This window comes from Erinaceus europaeus, unplaced genomic scaffold (assembly GCF_950295315.1).
Source record: "Erinaceus europaeus unplaced genomic scaffold, mEriEur2.1 scaffold_530, whole genome shotgun sequence".
Classification (NCBI taxonomy): domain Eukaryota; kingdom Metazoa; phylum Chordata; class Mammalia; order Eulipotyphla; family Erinaceidae; genus Erinaceus; species Erinaceus europaeus.
Genome location: NW_026647703.1, coordinates 37,731 through 56,889, shown reverse-complemented (window position 1 = coordinate 56,889; position 19,159 = coordinate 37,731). Strand labels below are relative to the sequence as shown.

The following is a 19,159-nucleotide window of genomic DNA, read 5'->3' as shown; positions in this document are numbered from 1 at the left end:
AGTCTCAGACAGGAAAGTCTCTTTGCCGAACCATTATGCTGTCTAGCCTTTCCCCTCTTACCCCCACCCCAACATTATTTGATGAGATTAGAGAAATTGAGAGGGAAGGAGGAAACAGGGGGACATCTGCAGCCCTGCTTCAAACTCAGAAGCTTTTCCCCCCTGCAGGTGGGGACGGGGGACTTGAACTTGAACTTGGGTCCTTGTGCACTGTAACATGTGCGCTCAACCACCTGGTATGCCACCACCTGGCTCCCAGCAAATTTTGTTTGTTTATTTATTTATTTATTTACCATCAGGGCTGTTGGAAAGGCCCCATGCTTGCATGACTCATTCACTGACTATTTCTTAAAATGGAGGAGAGAGAGAGAGAGAGAGAGAGAGACCTGCCACCATGCTTGAGAGAGAGACCTGCCACCATGCTTCAGTGCTCCAGAAACTTCTCCCTCATGCAGGTGGGGACTTGGGGCTTGAACTTGCATCCTCTTGCATGGAAATGTGGGCATTCAATTCACTGAGGCATCAGCAAGGCCCTGCAGCCAATATTTTGAAGAATTCTACAAAGTGGAGTCAGACAGATCTAATCTCCTGTTATCTGTACCTCAAGGCAAGCAAACTAGGCGTTCCACATTTTTTTCTTTTTTGTTTGCCTCCAGGGTTATTGCTGGGACTCAGTGCCTGCACCGTGAATCCACTGCTCCTGGAGGCCATTTTTCCCCCTTTTGTTGCCCTTGTTGTAGTCTTGTTGTGGTTATTATCGTTATTGTTGATGTCGTTTGTTGTTGGCTAGGACAGAGAGAAATGGAGAGAGGAGGGGAAGACAGAGAGGGGGAGAGAAAGACAGACACCTGCAGACCTGCTTCACCGCCTGTGAAATGACTCCCCTGCAGGTGGGGAGCCGGGGGCTCAAACCAGGATCCTTACGCCGGTCCTTGTGCTTTGTGTCACGTTAGCTTAACCCGCTGCACCACCGCCCAACCTCCTCCACATTTTTTTTCTTGTCTTGCCTGTCTTTTTTTTTTTTTTTTTAAGTATTTACTTATTTATTTATTTATTTATTTATTCCCTTTTGTTACCCTTGTTTTTTTTTATTGTTGTAGTTATTGTTGTTGTTATTGATGTTGTTGTTGTTGGATAGGACAGAGAGAAATGGAGAGAGGAGGGGAAGACAGAGAGGGGGAGAGACAGACAGACACCTGCAGACCTGCTTCACTGTCTGTGAGAAATGGAGAGAGGAGGGGAAGACTGAGAGCGGGAGAGAAAGACAGACACCTGCAGACCTGCTTCACCGCCTGTGAAGCGACTCCCCTGCAGGTGGGGAGCCGGGGACTCGAACTGGAATCCCTATGCTGGTGCTTGTGCTTTGCGCCACGTGTGCTTAACCCGCTGCGCTACCGCCCGACTCCTCTTTTTCTTTTTTTTTAATAGTAGGGGTGGGGGAGCTGAGTGGTGGTGCACAGGTTAATTGCACATGTTAGCATGCCTGAGGACCCAGGTTCCAGCCTCCACTCTCTACCTGCAAAGAGGGAAGCTTTTTATTTTTTAAGTTTTTCTTTTTTTGCCTTCAGGGTTATCATTGTGCCTTGTTGTGCTGTCACTTATCCTTGCAGGCATGTTTTCCATTTTACTGGATAGGACAGAGAGAAATCAAGAGAGGAGAAGAAGATAGAGAGGGAGGGAGACAGACAGACACCTGCAGACCTGCTTCACTGCTTGTGAAGCGACTCCCCTGCAGGTGGGGAGCCGGGGGCTCGAACCGGGATCCTTCATTGGTCTTCGTGCTTTGTATTATGTGTACTTAATCCTGTGCACTACTGCCCGGCCCCAGGGGAAGCTTCATGAGGGGTGGAACAGGGCTGCCAGGTGTCTTTCTGTCTCTATTTTTTTTTAAAAAAATTATTTATTAATAAGAAAGATAGGAGAAGAGAGAGAAAGAACCAGACATCACTCTGGTCCATGTGCTGCCAGGGAGTGAACTTGGGACCTCCTGCTTGAGAGTCCGGTGCTTTATCCACTGCGCTGCCTCCTGGACCACCTGTCTCTGACTCTATTTTTAAATTTTTTATTATCTTTATTTTTTTTATTGGATAGAGACAGCCAGAAATGGAGAGGGGAGGGGAAGATAGAGAGGGAGAGAGACAGATAGACACCTGCAGCCCTGCTTCACCACTCACAAATCTTTCCCCCTGAAGATGGGCACTGGGTCTCAAACCTGGATCCTTGCACATTGTAACATGTGTGCTCAACTAAGTACACCACCACCCAGCCCCCTGTCTCTCTCTCTCTCTATCTTCCCCTCCTCTATCAATTCTATCTGTCCAAACATATAAAGAAAAAAAAAGAACATGACAACAAATAACTCCATCCAAAAATGGGGGGAGGACATGGACAGAATATTCACCACAGAAGAGATCCAAAAGGCCGAGAAACACATGAAAAAATGCTCCAAGTCTCTGATTGTCAGAGAAATGCAAATCAAGACAACAATGAGATACCACTTCACTCCTGTGAGAATGTCAGACATCAGAAAAGGTAACAGCAGCAAATGCTGGAGAGGGTGTGGGGTCAAAGGAACCCTCCTGCACTGCTGGTGGGAATGTCAATTGGTCCAACCTCTGTGGAGAACAGTCTGGAGAACTCTCAGAAGGCTAGAAATGGACCTACCCTATGACCCTGCAATTCCTCTCCTGAGCATATATCCTAAGGAACCCAACACATCCATCCAGAAAGATCTGTGTACACATATGTTCTTGGCAGCACAATTTGTAATAACAACAGATGAGTGGCTGAGCAAGTTGTGGTCTAGATACACAATGGAATATGACTCAGCTATAAAAAATGGTGGCTTCACTGTTTTTGGCTGATCTTGGATGGTCCTTCAAAAATTCATGTTAAGTGAAATAAGTCAGAAAGAGAAGGATGAATATGGGATGATCTCACTCTCAGGCAGAAGTTGAAAAACAAGATCAGAAAAGAAAACAAGTAGAACCTGAACTGGAATTGGCATATTGCACCCAAGTCAAAGACTCTGGGGTGGACAGGAGGGGAGAATATAGATCCAAGAAGGATGACAGAGGACCTAGTGGGGGTTGTATTGTTATACGGAAGACTGGGGGATGTTATGCATGTACAGACTATTGTATTTGCTGTTGAATGTAAAACATTAATCCCCAATAAATACATTTAAAAAAAGAAGAGAGAGAGAGGGAGAGAGAGATCACAGTCTGATGCTTTCTCCAGGGTGGTGGGGGCTGGGCTCAAACTGTCTCACACATGGCAAAGCAGTGCCCTAACTAAATGAGCTGTTTGACAGTCCTGGTCTGACCGGAACAAAACAAAGCTATGGGCCAGAATGTGTCAGAGCTCAACAGTGATGCAACTTCACCACCTCCCTCCCCAACTCAATCAATAAAATAAGGGCTAAGGCATAATGACTCTTTAGAACAAATTCCAAGCCTGAGGCTCTGAGGTCCCCGGTTCAGTCCCCAGCACAAGCACCAGCCAGACCTGAGCAGGGCAGTTGTTTAATAAAAGGTGGTGGTGGGGGGCGGTGGACGGTAGCACAGTGGGTTAAGCACAAATAGTGCAAAGCACACGGACCTATGAAAGGATGCCGGTTCGAGCCCCCTGCTCCCCACCTGTAGGGGAGTCACTTCCCAGGCGGTGAAGCAGGTCTGCAGGTGTCTGTCTTTCTCTCCCCCTCTGTCTTCCCCTCCTCTCTCCATTTCTCTCTGTCCTAACCAACAATGACGACATCAGTTACAACAACAACAAAACACAAGGACAACAAAAAGGAAATAATAAATAAAATATCAAAAACAATTTTAACTATTTTTGTTAATATTTATTTTCCCTTTTGTTGCCTTTGTTTTTTTATTGTTGTTGTAGTTATTATTGTTGTCATTACTGTCATTGTTGTTGGACAGGACAGAGAGAAATGGAGAGAGGAGGGGAAGACAGAGAGGGAGAGAAAGACAGACACCTGCAGACCTGCTTCACCGCCTGTGAAGCGACTCCCCTGCAGGTGGGGAGCCGGGGATCCTTACGCCGGTCCTTGCGCTTTGCACCACCTGCGTTTAACCCGCTGCGCTACTGCCCAACTCCCGTATCAAAAACAATTTAAGGTCACTAGTCTTTTTATTTCTCCCCTTTCTTATTTGTCATGAATAGCCGGTCACAAGACCCTGTAAGGTGACAGGATCTAGTTCCGTACCACACACACCACCAAAGTTCTGTGTCCCCACCCTCCTGCCTCTCAAAGCTCTCCACTAGAGTCCTCACACAGAGGATGGACTTGTTTTACTCAATAGAATCTCACCAGACTACATCCGCACTAAAGTATCTGTCCGACATTGCCGCATTTTTCACGCCTGAGTAATAGTCCATGGAAGAACTTCCCTCCGAAGTGTGTGTGTGTGTGTGTGTGTGTGTGTGTGTGTGGTGTGTGTGGTGTGTGTGTGAGTGTGTGTGTGTGTGCGTATGTGTGTGTGTGTGGTGTGTGTGTGTGTGTGTGTGGTGTGTGTGTGTGTGCGTGTATGTGTGTGTGTGCGTATGTATGTGTGTGAGTGTGTGTGTGGTGTGTGTGTGTGAGTGTGTGTGTGCGTATGTGTGTGTGTGTGAGTGTGTGTGTGTGTGGTGTGTGTGTGTGGTGTGTGTATGTGTGTGCGTTTGTGCGTGTGCGTGTGTGTGTGTGAGTGTGTGTGTGTGGTGTGTGTGTGTGTGTGAGTGTGTGTGTGTGTGGTGTGTGTATGTGTGTGTGTGGTGTGTGTGTGTGTGTGGTGTGTGTGTGGTGTGTGTGCGCGTATGTGTGTGTGTGCGTGTATGTGTGTGTGCGTATGTGTGTGTGTGTGAGTGTGTGTGTGTATGTGGTGTGTGTGTGTGAGTGTGTGTGTGTGTATGTGTGTGTGTGCGCGTATGTGTGTGTGTGCGTATGTGTGTGTGTGCGCGTATGTGTGTGTGTGTGGTGTGTGTGTGAGTGTGTGTGTGTGTGCGTATGTGTGAGTGTGTGTGTGTGTGTGTGTGTGTATGTGTGTGTGTGTACCATATATTCTTTCTCGATTCATCTAGTCATGGACATGTGGGGAGTATGTCTACCTTTCGCACACTCTAGACAATGCTTATGTGCTCAGAACAGGAGGGTGGAGCCTCTGCTTTCTTTCTTCTGGGCTTGGCCCTCCCTAGGTGTGGGATTACTGGATGAGAACTTAATCCTCTGTAATTAGTGGTCTAACCATTTTGTTCTCCAGTCTACAACAGTGGCTTTGTTACTCACCCCCACCGTGATTCACTGGGCTCCAATTTCTTTACATACTCAATCACATTTCCTTCCTTCCTTCCTTCCTTCCTTCCTTCCTTCCTTTCTTTCCTTCTTTCTTTCTTTCTTAGTATTTTTATTTATTTACTCATTTTTATTTTTGAGTGAGATGCAGAGAGAGAAAGACACAGAAAGAAATACCCCAGCCCTGTTCAGCTCTGGCTTATGGTGGTGCGAGGGTTTGAACCTGAGACTTCAGAGCCTCAGGCAGGAGAGTCTCTTTGTGTAACCATTATGCTATCTACCCCCATCCCTCAACCACATTTCTAATTAAAAATGTTTTAGGGTGGACCGGAGGTGGCACAGTGACTAAAGCACTGGACTTTCAAGCGTGAGGTCCTCAGTTCAATCCCCGGTAGCACATGTGCCAGAGTGATGTCTGGTTCTTTCTCTCTCTCTCTCTCTCTCGCTCTCCTCCTGTCTTTCTCAATAAATAAATAAAATCTAAAAAAAAATAAATTTTTTAGGGAGTTGTGCGCAGCAGGTTAAGCGCAGGTGGTGCAAAGCACAAGGACCGCCATAAGGATCCTGGTTCGAGCCCCCGGCTCCCCACCTGCAGGGGAGTCACTTCACAGGCGGTGAAGCAGGTCTGCAGGTGTCTGTCTTTCTCTCCCTCTCTCTGTCTTCCCCTCCTCTCTCCATTTCTCTCTGTCCTATCCAGCAACGACGACAACAATAATAACTACAACAATAAAACAACAAGGGCAACAAAAGTGAATAAATAAATAAATAAATATTTAAACATTTTAATATCTTTATCTATTTATTGGATAGATACAATGAGAAACTGAGAGCAGAGGGGGAGATAGAGAGGAAGAGAGACACCTGCAGCCCTGCTTCACCACTCACAAAACTTTCCCCCTTGCAGTTGAGAATCGGGGGTTTGAACCCGAGTCCTTGTGCTTTGTAACCTATGTGCTCAACTTCTGTGCCACCACAGGGCTCCATCAACCATATTTATTACTTAATACTTTTTTTTTGGTTTGGACATTTTCTTTATTTTTTATTTTATTGGATAGAGACAGAGAGAAATTGAGAGGGGGAGCTCTAGATAGACACCTGCAGCCCTGCTTTACCATTTATTCTTTTATATTTATTTATTTATTCCATTTTGTTGCTCTTGCAGAGGCACACCTGGTTAAGCGCACACATTACAGTGCATAAGGACCCAGGTTCGAGTCCCTGGTCCCCACCTTCAGGGGGAAAGCTTCACAAGTGGTGAAGCAGGGCTGCAGGTGTCTCTCTGTCTCTCTCCTCTGTCTTCCCCTCCCCTGTCCATTAATCTAGGTCTCTATCCAATAAGAAAAAAAGCAAGCTTGCCAGGAGGGGGCGCAGTACATTAATCATTAGTCCCTGAAGCATGTTTTCCTGAGTTTGATCCCTGGCATTGTATGTGCCAGAGTGATACTCTGCTCTCTCTCTTCTCTTTTTTTTCCTTTATTTATTTATTTATTTATTCCTTTTTGTTGCCCTTGTTGTTTTATTCTTATAGTTACTATTGATGTCATCATTGTTGGGTAGGACAGAGAGAAATGGAGAGAGGAGGGGAAGACAGAGAGGGAGGAGAGATAGACTGACACCTGCAGACCTGCTTCACCCACCTGTGAGGCTGCCTCCCCTGCAGGTGGGGAGCCGGGGGCTCGAACCGGGATCCTTACGCCAGTCCTTGCACTTTGCGCCACCTGCGCGTAACCCGCTGCGCTACCACTGGACTCTCCTGCTTCCCCATTTATGAAGCTTCTCCCCTGCAGGTGGGGAACGAAGGCTTGAACCTGGGTCTTTGCACCTGCAGCAGCTCTTGCTCGCTCCTGGCTGTCATTATTTCCATTTTATTGGCTAGAGACAGAGAGAAATTGAGAGGGGAGGGGAGACAGAGAGGCAGAGAGACAGAGAGACACCTGCAGCCCTGCTTCACCACTTGGGAAGCTTCCCCCATTACAGATGGGGAGCTGGGGATTTCCATCCAATCTTTGTGTGGGACTTGCACTTGGTACTATGTGCACTTCCCTGGGTCTGCCACCAATCCCCACCTTTATCTCCTCCTCCCTTCTCAATTTCTTTTTACCCTATTAAATGAAAGAGAGAGAGAGAGAGGGAGGGAGAGAAGCATCCCTCTGGCACATGCAAAAGGATCAAATTTGGGACCTCATGCTTGAGAGTCCAATGCTTTATCCACTGCACCACCTCCTGGACTACCAGGGTCTTCTTTTTCTCTCCCTCTCTCTCTCTCTCTCTCTCTCTCTCTCTCTTAAACCACCGGAGCCCTGATCAGCTCTGGCTTATGGCAGTGCGGGGGAGGAGGTAGGGAGTGGCTTTGAACCTGCGACTTTGGAGCCTTAGGCAGGAGAGTCTCTTTGGAGAACCGTGATGCTATCTATCCCCACCCACTCTTTCTCCTCTCTCTCTCTCTCTCTCTCTCTCTCTCTTTCCCTTCCTTCCTTCTTCCTTTCCTCCTTTCTTTCTATTTTAAAAGTAACTTTTCTTGGGGGAGTTGGGCGGTAGCGCAGCGGGTTAAGTGCCGGTGGTGCGAAGTGCAAGGACCTGCATAAGGATTCTGGTTCGAGCCCCAGGTTCTCCACCTGCAGGGGAGTCGCTTCACAAGTGGTGAAGCAGGTCTGCAGGTGTCTGTCTTTCTCTCCCCCCTCTCTGTCTCCCCCTCTTCTCTCTCTATTTCTCTCTGTCCTATCCAACAACAACGACATCAATAACAACAACAACCATAACTATAACAATAAAACAACAAGGGCAACAAAAGGAAATAAATAAATATTTTTAGAAATTATCTTTTTTTTTATTGGATAGAGACAGCCAGAAATCAAGAGGGAAGGGGAAGATAGAGAGGGAGAGAGACAGAGAGACAAGTGTCACAGTGCTTCATCGCAGGAAGTTTCTCCCCTGCAGGTGGGGGACCATGGGCTTGAACCCGGATCCTTGAGCACTGTGACAGGTGCGCTCAACCAGGTATGCGATCACCTGGCTTCTTTCTTCTTTCCTCTCTTTTTTTCTTGCTCTTTCTCTCTCTCTTTTTCTTTCTTGTTTTTGATAGAGGCAGAGAAATTTAGAAGGAAAGGGAAGGGAGCTAGAGAGACACCTGTAGCCCTGTTTAGCCACTTGAACCCGGGTCCATGTGCCCTGTACTAGGAGGTGCTGTACAGGTTGGAGCATCAGTCCTGGAAGTGTGAGGTCCTGAGCGGTCAATTCTTGACTTCATTTATGCCTGAGTGATGCTCTGACTCGCTCCCCAAGCGTTGATTTTTAAAAGGGTTTATTGGGGGAGTCAGGCGGTAGCGCAGCGGGTTAAGTGCAGGTGGCACAAAGTGCAAAAACTGGCATAAGGATCCCGTTTCGAGCCCCCGGCTCCCCACCTGCAGGGGAGTCGCTTCACAGGCGGTGAAGCAGGTCTGCAGGTGTCTGTCTTTCCCCCTCTCTGTCTTCCCCTCCTCTCTCCATTTCTCTCTGTCTTATCCAACAACGACAACAACATCATCAACAACAATGATAACTACAACAATAAAACAACAAGGACAACCAAAAGGAATAGATAAATAAAATATTAAAAAAATTTAAAAAGATAAGAAAAAAGAATTTCTTTCTTTCTCTCTCTTTCCCTCTTTCTCCCTTCCTTCCTTCCTTCCTTTCTTTCTTCCTTCCTCCCTCCCTTTCTTTCTTTCTTTTTCTTTCTTTCTTTCTTTCTATGAGAAAGACAGGCGGATAGAGAAAAAAAGAACCAGACATCACTCTGCTCCATGTGCTGCTGGGAATTGAACTCAGGACCTCCAATTCTCAGGAATCCAATGCCTTATCCACCGCCCCCCCCAATGCTTCATCTCCCCAGTTAAGTAGAGGGTCTGTCGTCCCCCCAAAACAAATCAAAACAAAACAAAACAAAAATCTGAGCTTCTAGATGGAGTGCGTCCCCTGAAGCCAGGTCTGTGTGATGGCCTTGGTGGACTGCTTTGGGGGTGCGCCTGGGCAGAGGTGAGGGCGTGGACCCCTTCCCCTACCACCCCCCCCCCCAGCCCCTTCCCTTGCGCGCCCCCTCCAGGCCGCCCCTCCCTCCTGCGCGTGCCACCCTCCCTCCATTCGGCGCGCGCTCCCGGGAATCCCTCCGGCTGCGCGCGCCCCCTCCCCTGCGCGCACGGAGGGGCGGGGCCCCCCGCTCCTTCTCCCTCTCTTCCCCTCCCCTCCCTCTCCCCCTCCCCCTCCCCTGCAGCCGCGCCGCCGAGCCCGCGCGCAGCCCCACCCAGGCGACCCGGAGCCCCGCGGCCCCTGCCCCAGAGCCCCAGTGAGCCGGGCGCCAGCAGGTGGCGACCCCCCCAGCGCGCGCACCCCCAAAGCCCCCCAGGACCGCGGCTGGGGGAGGGGACCGGGCTGGGGAGGCGGCTCTTTGTCTCCAGGAACCCGGGAGCAGAGGCAGCCAGCAGGTGCCTCCATCCCATGGCGCGCCCCGGGGGAGGCTGGGGGGAAATTTAGGGGTGGGGGTGGGGGTGGGGGTGAGGCTGGGAGAAAAAAAATTTGGGGGGTAGGGCCACTGGGGAACCACGGAATGGGGGCTTCAAGCCCCACCATCTGGAAACTCTGGTCTCCACCATGGACCCTGGCTAGTTGTCTGGGTCCCAGAGTGGGTGGTGGTGGATGTTACCCTTGGAAAAGGTTTTTTTTTTTTGGGGGGAGGGGGCTGGGCCTGAAAGTGGGGTGCTGTGTGTGTGTGTGTTTGGAGACCACAGTGTCCAGCTGGGCTGGGGGAGTGGATGCATGTAGAGGTTTGGGCTTCTGTGGTGCCCCCACCCCCATCTCAAGGCAGCCTAGCACCAGGATAATTAAAAAAAAAAAAGGCGGGGGGGGGACATAGGAGTCTTTGGGGAGAGGAAGAAAGTGGGGGTGCTGACCAGTGCTGTGTTTGTAGCAAGTGCGACATGGACAAAAAGGACAAGGCCAAGGCCGGGGGCCCCGGGAAGACGCTGGCTTCTCGCCCCCCCAGCCTTGCGACCCCCAGACCCCCGGGGTCCCCGAGACCCCTGCCCCCCGTGACCAGCGCTGCCCTCCGCGTCCTGGGGGCGGCGGGGGCTGCGGGCCGGGGGCCCCTGGCCGGGGTCTCCCGAGGGGGCGCGCTTCCGGAGGCTCCTGCTTCTCGGGGGGCATCCACGAAGAGCCCAGGGAGCAGCCCACGGAATCCAGGTACCCCAACTTCCTTTGCTACCCACCTCCCTCCCCATCCTCAGTTCTCTGTCCCCCAGCCTCCCCCACCCCTATCCCGGCTCAGCCTTCCAACCTCATTCTTTCCCAGGCACCAGCCTCCCCCACCTCCTTACTGGACTCCTCCTTGACTGTGTCTTCTCCTCTCCACCCCCCACCCCCCCAGCCTCCAGGCCCCCCGCGATTGGAAGAGGGGAGCGGACCCCTGCTAAGAACGTCAGCCTGGGCTCCGTATCTAGCCCTGGGCGAACCCCTGGGACCAGGTAACACGTCCCATCTTCAAGCATGGGCAGTTAATAACATCGTCTTTACCATATATATGATTTTTGAAAAAAAAAATTTATTTATTCCCTTTTGTTGCCCTTGTTATTGATGTCGTTGTTGTTGAATAGGACAGAGAGAAATGGAAAGAGGAGGGGAAGACAGAGAGGGGGAGAGAAAGACAGACACCTGCAGATCTGCTTCACTATCTGTGAAGCGACTCCCCTGCAAGTGGGGAGCTGGGGGCTCGGACCCGGATCCTTACGGGTCCTTGGGCTTTGCGACACGTGCACTTAACCCGTTGCGCTACCTCCCGACTCCCATGATTTATTTTTATTGTCTTTATTTATTGGATAGAGACAGCCAGATATTGAGAGGGGAGGGGGAGCTAGAGAAGGGGAGAGACAGAGAGACACCTGCATCCCTGCTTCCGCACTCGTGAAGTTTTCCCCCTGCATGTGGGGACAGGGGGCTTGAACCTGGGCCCGCAATTAAAAAAAAAGATATTTATTCCCTTTTGTTGCCCTTGTTTTATTGTTGTAGCTATTGATGTCGTCGTTATTGGATAGGACATAGGAAATGGAGAGAGTAGGAGGGGAAGACAGAGAGGGAGAGAAAGACAGACACCTGCAGACCTGCTTCACCGCCTGTGAAGTGACTCTCCTGCAGGTGGGGAGCCAGGGGCTCGAACTGGGACCCTTAAGCCAGCCCTTGTGCTTTGTGCCACCTGCACTTAACCTGCTGCGCTACTCCCCGACACCACCCCCCCCCTTTTTTTTTTAACCAGAGCACTGCTCAGCTCTGGCTAATGGTGTTGCAGGGAGATTGAACCTAGGACTTTGGAGCCTCAAGCATGAAAGTCTCTTTGCATAACCATGATGCTATCTACCCCTGTACAGTTTTTTTCTTTTAAAAAAATATTTAATATTTATTTGTTTCATAGAGACAGAGAGAAATTGAGAGGGGAAGGGAAGATAGAGAGGGAGAGAGATAAAGAGACCCCTGCAGCCCTGCTTCACCACTCATGAAGCTTTCCTCCCTGCAGGTGGAGACCCGGGGCTTGAACCTGGGTCCTTGCAGACTGTAATATGTGCACGTAACCAGGTCCACTACTGAGTGGCCCTTCTCAATTTATCATGATTATTTTAAATTTAATTTTATTAATTAATTAATTTTCTCTTTTGTTGCCCTTGTTTTTTTATTGTAGTTATTATTGTTGTTACTGATGTTGTCGTTGTTGGATAGGACAGAGAGTAATGGAGAGAGGAAGGGAAGACAGAGAGGGGGAGAGAAAGACAGACACCTGCAGACCTGCTTCACCGCCTGTGAAGTGCCCCCCCCCCCCGCAGGTGGGGAGCTGGGGTCTCGAACCGGGATCTTTATGCTGGTCCTTGTGTTTTGCCACCATGTGCACTTAACCTGCTGCGCTACCGCCTGACTCAATTTATTATTATTATTTATTGGATAGATACAGAAAGGAAAAGGATGAGGGAGATACAGAGGAAGAGAAAAAGAAAGACATCTGCAGACCTGCTTCACCATTCTTTCCTGGGCTGCAAACTCTATTTATTAATGAGAGATAGTGAGCCAGAGTTAGGACCAGAGCATCACTCTGGAACAGGAATTGCCAATGAATCAAACTCAGGGGGTTGGGCGGTGGCGCACTTGGCTAAGCGCTTCCGTTACAGCGCACACGGACCCAGGTTCAAGTTCCCGGTCCCCACCTGCAGGGGGAAAGCTTCACAAGTGGTGAAGCAGGACTGCAGGTGTCTCTCTGTTTCTCTCTCTCTCATTTCCTCTCCCCCTCCCCTCTCAATTTCCCTCTGTCTCTATCCAATAAGAAATAAATCAATAAAATATAAAAAAGAGATTAAAGGGAGTCGGGCTGTAGCGCAGTGGGTTAAGTGTAGGTGGTGCAAAGCGCAAGGACCAGCGTAAGGATCCCAGTTCGAGCCCCGGCTCCCCACCTGCAGGGGAGTCGCTTCCCAGGCGGTGAAGCAGGTCTGCAGGTGTCTGTCTTTCTCTCCCCCTCTCTGCCTTCCCCTCCTCTCTCCGTTTCTCAATGTTATCCAACAACGATGACATCAATAACTACAACAATAAAAAAACAACAAGGGCAACAGAAAGGGAATAAATAAATATTAAAAAGTTTTTTTTTAATTATATAGACAGCCAGAAATCAAGAGGGAAGTGGGAGATAGAGGAGAGAGACCGAGAGACACCTGCAGACCTGCTTCACCACCTGTGAAGCGACTCTCCCTGCAGGTGGGGAGCCGGGGGCTCGAACCGGGATCCTTTTGTGGTGGGTCCTTGCTCTTTGTGCCACGTGCACTTCACCCGCTGTGCTACCGCCCGACCCCCTCTTTTTAAAAAATTTTATTTATTTATCACTGAGAGGATCAGAAGAGAGAGAGAAAGAGCCAGACGTCACTCTGGTCCATGTGCTGCCAGGGATGGAACTCAGGACCTCATGCTAGAGAGTCCGGTGCTTTATCCACTGCGCCACCTCCTGAACCACAGTCCTCAAGCTTTGTAACCTGAGCACTCAACCAGGTACACCACCACCCAGCCCCTACTGTATAGGTTTAACTAGTTGTACAACTGCCTGATCCTCCCTCCCTCCCTTCCCTTCCCTCCTATTTGAAAGGACAGAAATTGAGAGAGAGGGTGGGAGTAGACAGCATAATGGTTATATAAAGAGACTCTCATGCCTGAGGCTCAGAAACTGAGAGGGAAAGGAGAGAGGGAGAGAGAGACTTGCTTGAATCCTAGTCCTTGCGGTAACATATGTACCTAGCTATGTTCACTACCTCCTGCCCGACTCCCTTTCACTTATTAAATAAGTAAAATGAATGGAGGTGTGTGTGTGGGATATTTGATCTCCCTCCCTGTGCTTGTTGGGCAAAAGCCATTATTGGTCAACAGAGAAAGGGAAATGGGGGGCTTGGTGGTGGCGCATCTGGTTGAACGCACACACGTTACTGCGCAAGGACCTGGGTTCAAGCCCCTGGTCCCCACCTGCAGGGGGCAAGCTTCATGAGTGGTGAAGTAGGGATGCAGGTGTCTCTCTTCCTTTCTTTTTTAAAAATTATCTATTTATTTATTGGATAGAAACAGCCATAAATCAAGAGGGAAGGGGATGACAGAGAGGGAGAGAGACAGAGGGACACCTGCAGCCCTGCTTCACCACTCCTAAAGCGTTCCCCCTGCAGGTGGGGACCAGGGGCTCGAACCTGGATCCTTGTGTATTGTAATACATGCGCTTAACCAGGTGCTCCACCACCCAGCCCCCTCTCTTCCTTTCTAGCAGTTTCTAATAAATAAATAAGTAGAATAAAAAAGAAACAGAGAGAGGGAAATGGACACTGGGTATATATGAGTCAAACTGGGCTTGTGCTCTGAGTGTGGTCCCTTCTGTCCCCAGGCTCTGTCCTCCTGCACAGAAGGGTCTCCGGCCCCCGGTTGAGGAGCCTGTGACCAGAAGCAAAGTCCCAGAAGCATCTAGAAGGACCCCTCTGGGCGCTGGGACCCGGAGAGGTGAGTGATAGGATGGGTTGGGTAGTCAAGGTGACAGATTTGGAACTGTCCATGACTTTAACCTTCCCCCTTCCCCAGAACACTGCTCAGCTCTGGCTGATGGTGGTGGTGGGGGTTGAACCTGGGACCTTGGGTGCCTCAGGGGTTGACAGCCTTTCTTGCAAAACCTCTAGGCTGTCTTCTTGGCCTTATCCGTGACACTTCATGATTGCCACTTCCGCTTTTGTCTCCAGAATCTTCTGGACCCACCCCCGCTGCTCCCTCCCCAGCCACCTCCCGACGGTCCCGGGCTGCGGGCACCGAAGTGGGTCTCCATCGGGCTGCCCCCAGTGCCCGGAAGCCCCAGACTGAACCCCCCAAGAAACCCGTGAGCGGCACCCCGGAATCCAGCCCTGCCACCAGGAGGCGACAGAGTGCCGGCCTCCAGAAGCCAGCCTCCCGCCCTCTGGGTTCCAGTGCCACCTCTCTGCCCTCCCCAGCCGCCCGTTCTGGGGCGCCCCCCGGGGGAGCACCCCGCACCCTGGGGCAGCCCCCTAAATCCAAAGGGCTGCGCCCCCCGCAGGCCACACCCCTAAAAAAAGGCGCAGCCCCCGTGCAGGGCCTCTGTCCTCTGGCCACGTCATTCCCACCAGCTAGGACAGTATCAGTGTCACAGTCTCCTCAGAGGGTCCCAGCTGCGCCCCTGCAGGACCCGCTCCCGCCGTCTCCACCCACCACGCCGCCTTCCCAGCGGAGGGTGGGCCCCTTGAACACGCCCCCAATACAAGCCACGCCCCCAATACAAGCCACGCCCCCTCCACAAACCACGCCCCCTCCACATGCCTCGCTGGCTCTGCAGAGCCTCCCCTCCCCGCCGGCCACGCCCCCACCCTTAGCCCCGCCCACCCACGCTGGGGCCTCCCCTCCTGCGGGCTCCTCTCCTCCACTGCCCCCCTCCAGTCTTTTGTCTCCCATCTCCCCAGCAGTTCCCCCTCCTCTGCAGAGTAGACCCCCCAACCAGACCTCCCCAGCTTTATCTTCTCTGTCTCCCCTCCCCATCTCCTCTCCCTTGGCCACCCCTCCTGTGTCAGCTTCTGCTGTGCCGGCTGCAACCCTGCTGGGAGCCCCCTATCCCTCTGCGGGGAGTCTGGTCGCGCCTGCCATGCTGGGCTCTTCTCTGGCTACGGCCACGTCCCCCCCACAGGCCTTGCCTTTGACCAGGCTCTCTGCTTCGGATCCTCCTTTAGGCCCCCAACCTCCCTTGGGGTCACCGTCTTTGCAGGACCCCCCTTCTGTCCTGGCCACCACCCCTCCTCAGACTCCGCCGGCTCTGGCCATATCCCCTCTGCCGGGTCTGCTTTCTCTGCGGGAAGTTCCCTCTGCTCCTCCTGGCTCCCCAGCTCCACAAGACCCTCCTGAACCCCCGGCCCCGCCCTCTCCCAGGACCACGCCCCCTTCCGAGGCAATCCCTTCTCCCTCTGCTTCTCCCACTTTCCAGGCCCCTCTCTGCCCCTTGGCCTCAGTCCTTCAGGCCCCGCCCTCTCCCAAGGCCCCGCCCCCACCACAAGCCCCGCCCTCTCCCAAGACCACGCCCCCACCACGAACCCCGCCTTCTTTGATCTTACTGCCTGTGCAGGCTCCTCTTCCCCCTGCCTCACCCCCTCTCCAAGACCCTCTCTCCCCCAGGGCGGCAGCCCCTCTTCAGGCCCCGCCCTCTCCTCTGACCACTCCCCCTGTCCAGGCCCCACCCCCTCCCAGCACCACACCCTCTGTGCAGACCTCGCCTCCCTTTACTTCCCTCCCTCTCCAGGCCCCTTTCTCTCCCCTGGCTTCAGCCCCTCTCCAGGTCCCGCCCTCTTCGCAGACCACCCCCCCTATTTGTGCCCCGCCTTCTCCGGCCTTGCCCCCACTGCAGACACCTCCTCCTCCTGCCTCACTTCCTCTCCAGGACCCTCCTCTGGCCGCATCTCCTCACCAGCACCCACCCGAGTCTTCCCTGCAGACCCTGCCCTCTCCCCGGACCCCGCCCCTTCCAAACCAGGCCCCGCCTTCTCTGCAGACCACGCCCCCTCCCCAGCGCTCTCCCCTGTCCCCTCTTCAGGCCTCATTCTCTCCGCAGGCCACGCCCCCTCCACAACTGGCCACGCCCCCTCCCCAGCGCTCACCCGTGTCCCCTCTGCAGACCCCGCCCTCTCCCCAGACCCCGCCCCCTCCACAACAGGCCACGCCCCCTCCGCTGGACCCTCCAGCCCTGGTCCTGCCACCGCTGCAGACCCCTCCGTCTCCCCCCACCTCCCCGGCGCTGCACGCCCCTCGCCGACCCCCGACCCCGGGCCCCGACGCCCCGATCCCCGGCCCGCGGTTGACCCTGGCGCTGACCCCGGCCCCGCCGCCGCCGCCATCGCGAAGTCCGTCCAGCACGCTCAGCGGCCCGGACCTGGCGGGGCACAGCAGCAGCGCCACCAGCACCCCAGAGGAGCTGCGCGGCTATGACAGCGGGCCCGAGGGGGGCGCCCCGGCCTCCCCGCCTGCAGATGCCGAGCTCGCCGCCTGCCACCCAGCCTCCTGGAGCCGCGGACCCGCCCCGCCGCTGGCTGTCCGCGGTACCCCAGGTGAGCGGAGGGGTGTGGCTTCCGAGCAGGGGCGGGGCCAGAGAAGTGAGGGCGTGACCTCCCTGGGGAATGTGGCTTCTGCCAAGGGGCGGGGCCTAAATGGAGACCCCCCCAGCTCCTATGCGTCTGGCCAATCAGAGCACCGCGAGGGGCGTGGCCTCCTCCTAGGGGCGGTGCCCCAGGGCCAGAACAATAGGAGGGGCATGGTTTCTTGTAAGAGGCGGGGCGTGGCCCCTAGGGGCGGAGCCCAACCGTGGAAGGGGTGTAGTTTCTGGCTAGGGGCGGGGCGTTGAGTAGGGGGCGGAGTTTCTGGCTAGGGGCGGAGCCTCCCACTGGTGGAAAGAGGTGTGGCTTTTGGCTAGGGGCGGGGCTCTGCCCTCCTGCTCCGCCCTCACCTGCCCAGCCAGCCTGTCTCTTTCTCCCGGCAGGTGCGCCCCTGCCGTGGTCTCCTGCAGCCGGCGCTGGTCCTTCCGACGGCCTGTGCACCATCTACGAGGCAGAAGGCCCCGAGTCAGCCACCGCCACTCCGTGTCCCCTGGATCCCGCGCCCGGGTCCTCTGCGGGCGTCGTGGGGAAGCCGGTGGGACCCCCCCGGGACTCAAAGCAGGCGCGCCTGGGCGAGCTGCCGCTAGGGGCGCTGCAGGCCAGCGTGGTGCAGCACCTGCTGAGCCGCACTCTGCTGCTGGCGGCCTCCGAGGGTGCGGGGGGCGGCGGAGGGCCCGGGGGCGCGGGGGGCGGCGGCGGGCCAGGGGGCGCACGCAACGCGCTCAGCGACGCAGAGCTCGGCCGCTGGGCCGAACTGCTGTCTCCGCTGGACGAGTCCCGCGCCAGCATCACCTCGGTCACCAGCTTCTCCCCGGACGACGTGGCTTCCCCGCAGGGAGATTGGACGGTGGTGGAGGTGGAGACTTTCCACTGAGGAGCCAGCCCAAGCCACGCCCCTCGTCGTAACCCCGCCCCTTTATGTGAGCCCCGCCCACGACATTGGCCACGCCCTCCTTGCCCACAGCCGGGTGAATTGGCCTTAGCCCATGCCCCCTTCTTCAGCCCCCAGCCTTACTTAGAATTTTTTTGTGGGGGGGCTAGCCTGGCAGTCCACCCGCATGCCTGGCCTGGCCCTACCCTTGAACCCTGCCCCATTGCGAATGCATTGTCCACCGCGGAAAGACCCCTGTTTCTATTTTTCTTTTAATTTCTTTATTGGGGAATTAATGTTTTACATTCGACAGTAAATTCAATAGTTTGTACATGCATACCATTTCCTAGTTTTCCATATAATAATACAACCCCCACTAGGTCGTCTGTCACAGCTCTGGCTGATGGTAGTGCTGGGGATTTAACCTGGGACCTCAGAGCCTCAGGCAGGAGAGTCTCTTCGTAGAATCATGTCGTTATCTACCCCAGTTCAAAAGCCCCAGTTTCAATAAAGACCCTACCCACAGCCTGTGTGTCTTCCTGGTCTCTTAGAGCTTGGTGGGGGTTCGGGGGGGCTGTGCAGGTTCTGGACTGAATGGAGGTGGCCTCGCTGGGCCCCTGAGCTCTGTATCAAACTTCATGTGCATGAACATGGGCTTTTTCTATTTTTTTTTTTCTGGATCTACTTTTTTCCTTATTTATTTATTTTAGCCTCCAGGGTTACTTCTGGGGCTCAGTGCCTGCACCATGAATCCACTGCTCCTGGAGACCACCTCCCCCCCTTTTGTTGCCCTTGTTGTTGTAGCCTCGTGGTTATTATTGTTATTGTTGATGTCGTTCGTTGTTGGATAGGACAGAGAGAAATGGAGAGAGGAGGGGAAGACAGAGAGGGGGAGAGAAAGACAGACACCTGCAGACCTGCTTCACCGCCTGTGAAGCGACTCCCCTGCAGGTGGGGAGCCCGAACCGGGCCTGTACCGGGCCCGAACCAGGATCCGTATGCTGGTCCCTGCGCTTTGTTCCATGTGCTCTTAACCCACTGCGCTACTGTCCGACCCCCTTACTTACTGATTTTTTATTGGATAGAGACAGACTGTGAAGGGAGGGGGAGATAGAGAGGGAGAGAGACAGAGAGACACCTGCAGCCCTGTTCCACTACTCGTGAAGCTTCCCCACTCGTGTGGGGACCAGGGGCTTTAACCTGGGTCATTCACATTATGATGTGTGTGCTTAACCAGGTGCACCATCACCTGTCCTTCCTGGCTATTTATTTATTATGTTTAACCAGGGCACTGATGAAACTTTGGAGCCTCAGGCATGAGCCTTGATACTTTCTACCCCAGCT

The 19,159-nt window shown here is 53.4% G+C and overlaps 1 protein-coding gene across 1 annotated transcript; it reads left to right on the top strand.

Annotated features, from left to right (window-relative positions):
• The first annotated feature begins 9,625 nt into the window (after positions 1-9,625).
• PRR36 (proline rich 36) lies at positions 9,626-18,340 on the top strand. The gene is made up of 6 exons (XM_060184267.1): positions 9,626-9,738; positions 10,221-10,492; positions 10,677-10,773; positions 14,175-14,308; positions 14,542-16,899; positions 17,328-18,340. Exons 2-6 carry the CDS (start codon positions 10,231-10,233, stop codon positions 17,816-17,818), a joined length of 3,342 nt encoding a protein of 1,113 aa, XP_060040250.1. The 5' UTR covers positions 9,626-9,738; positions 10,221-10,230; the 3' UTR covers positions 17,819-18,340.
• The last annotated feature ends 819 nt before the right edge of the window (positions 18,341-19,159 follow it).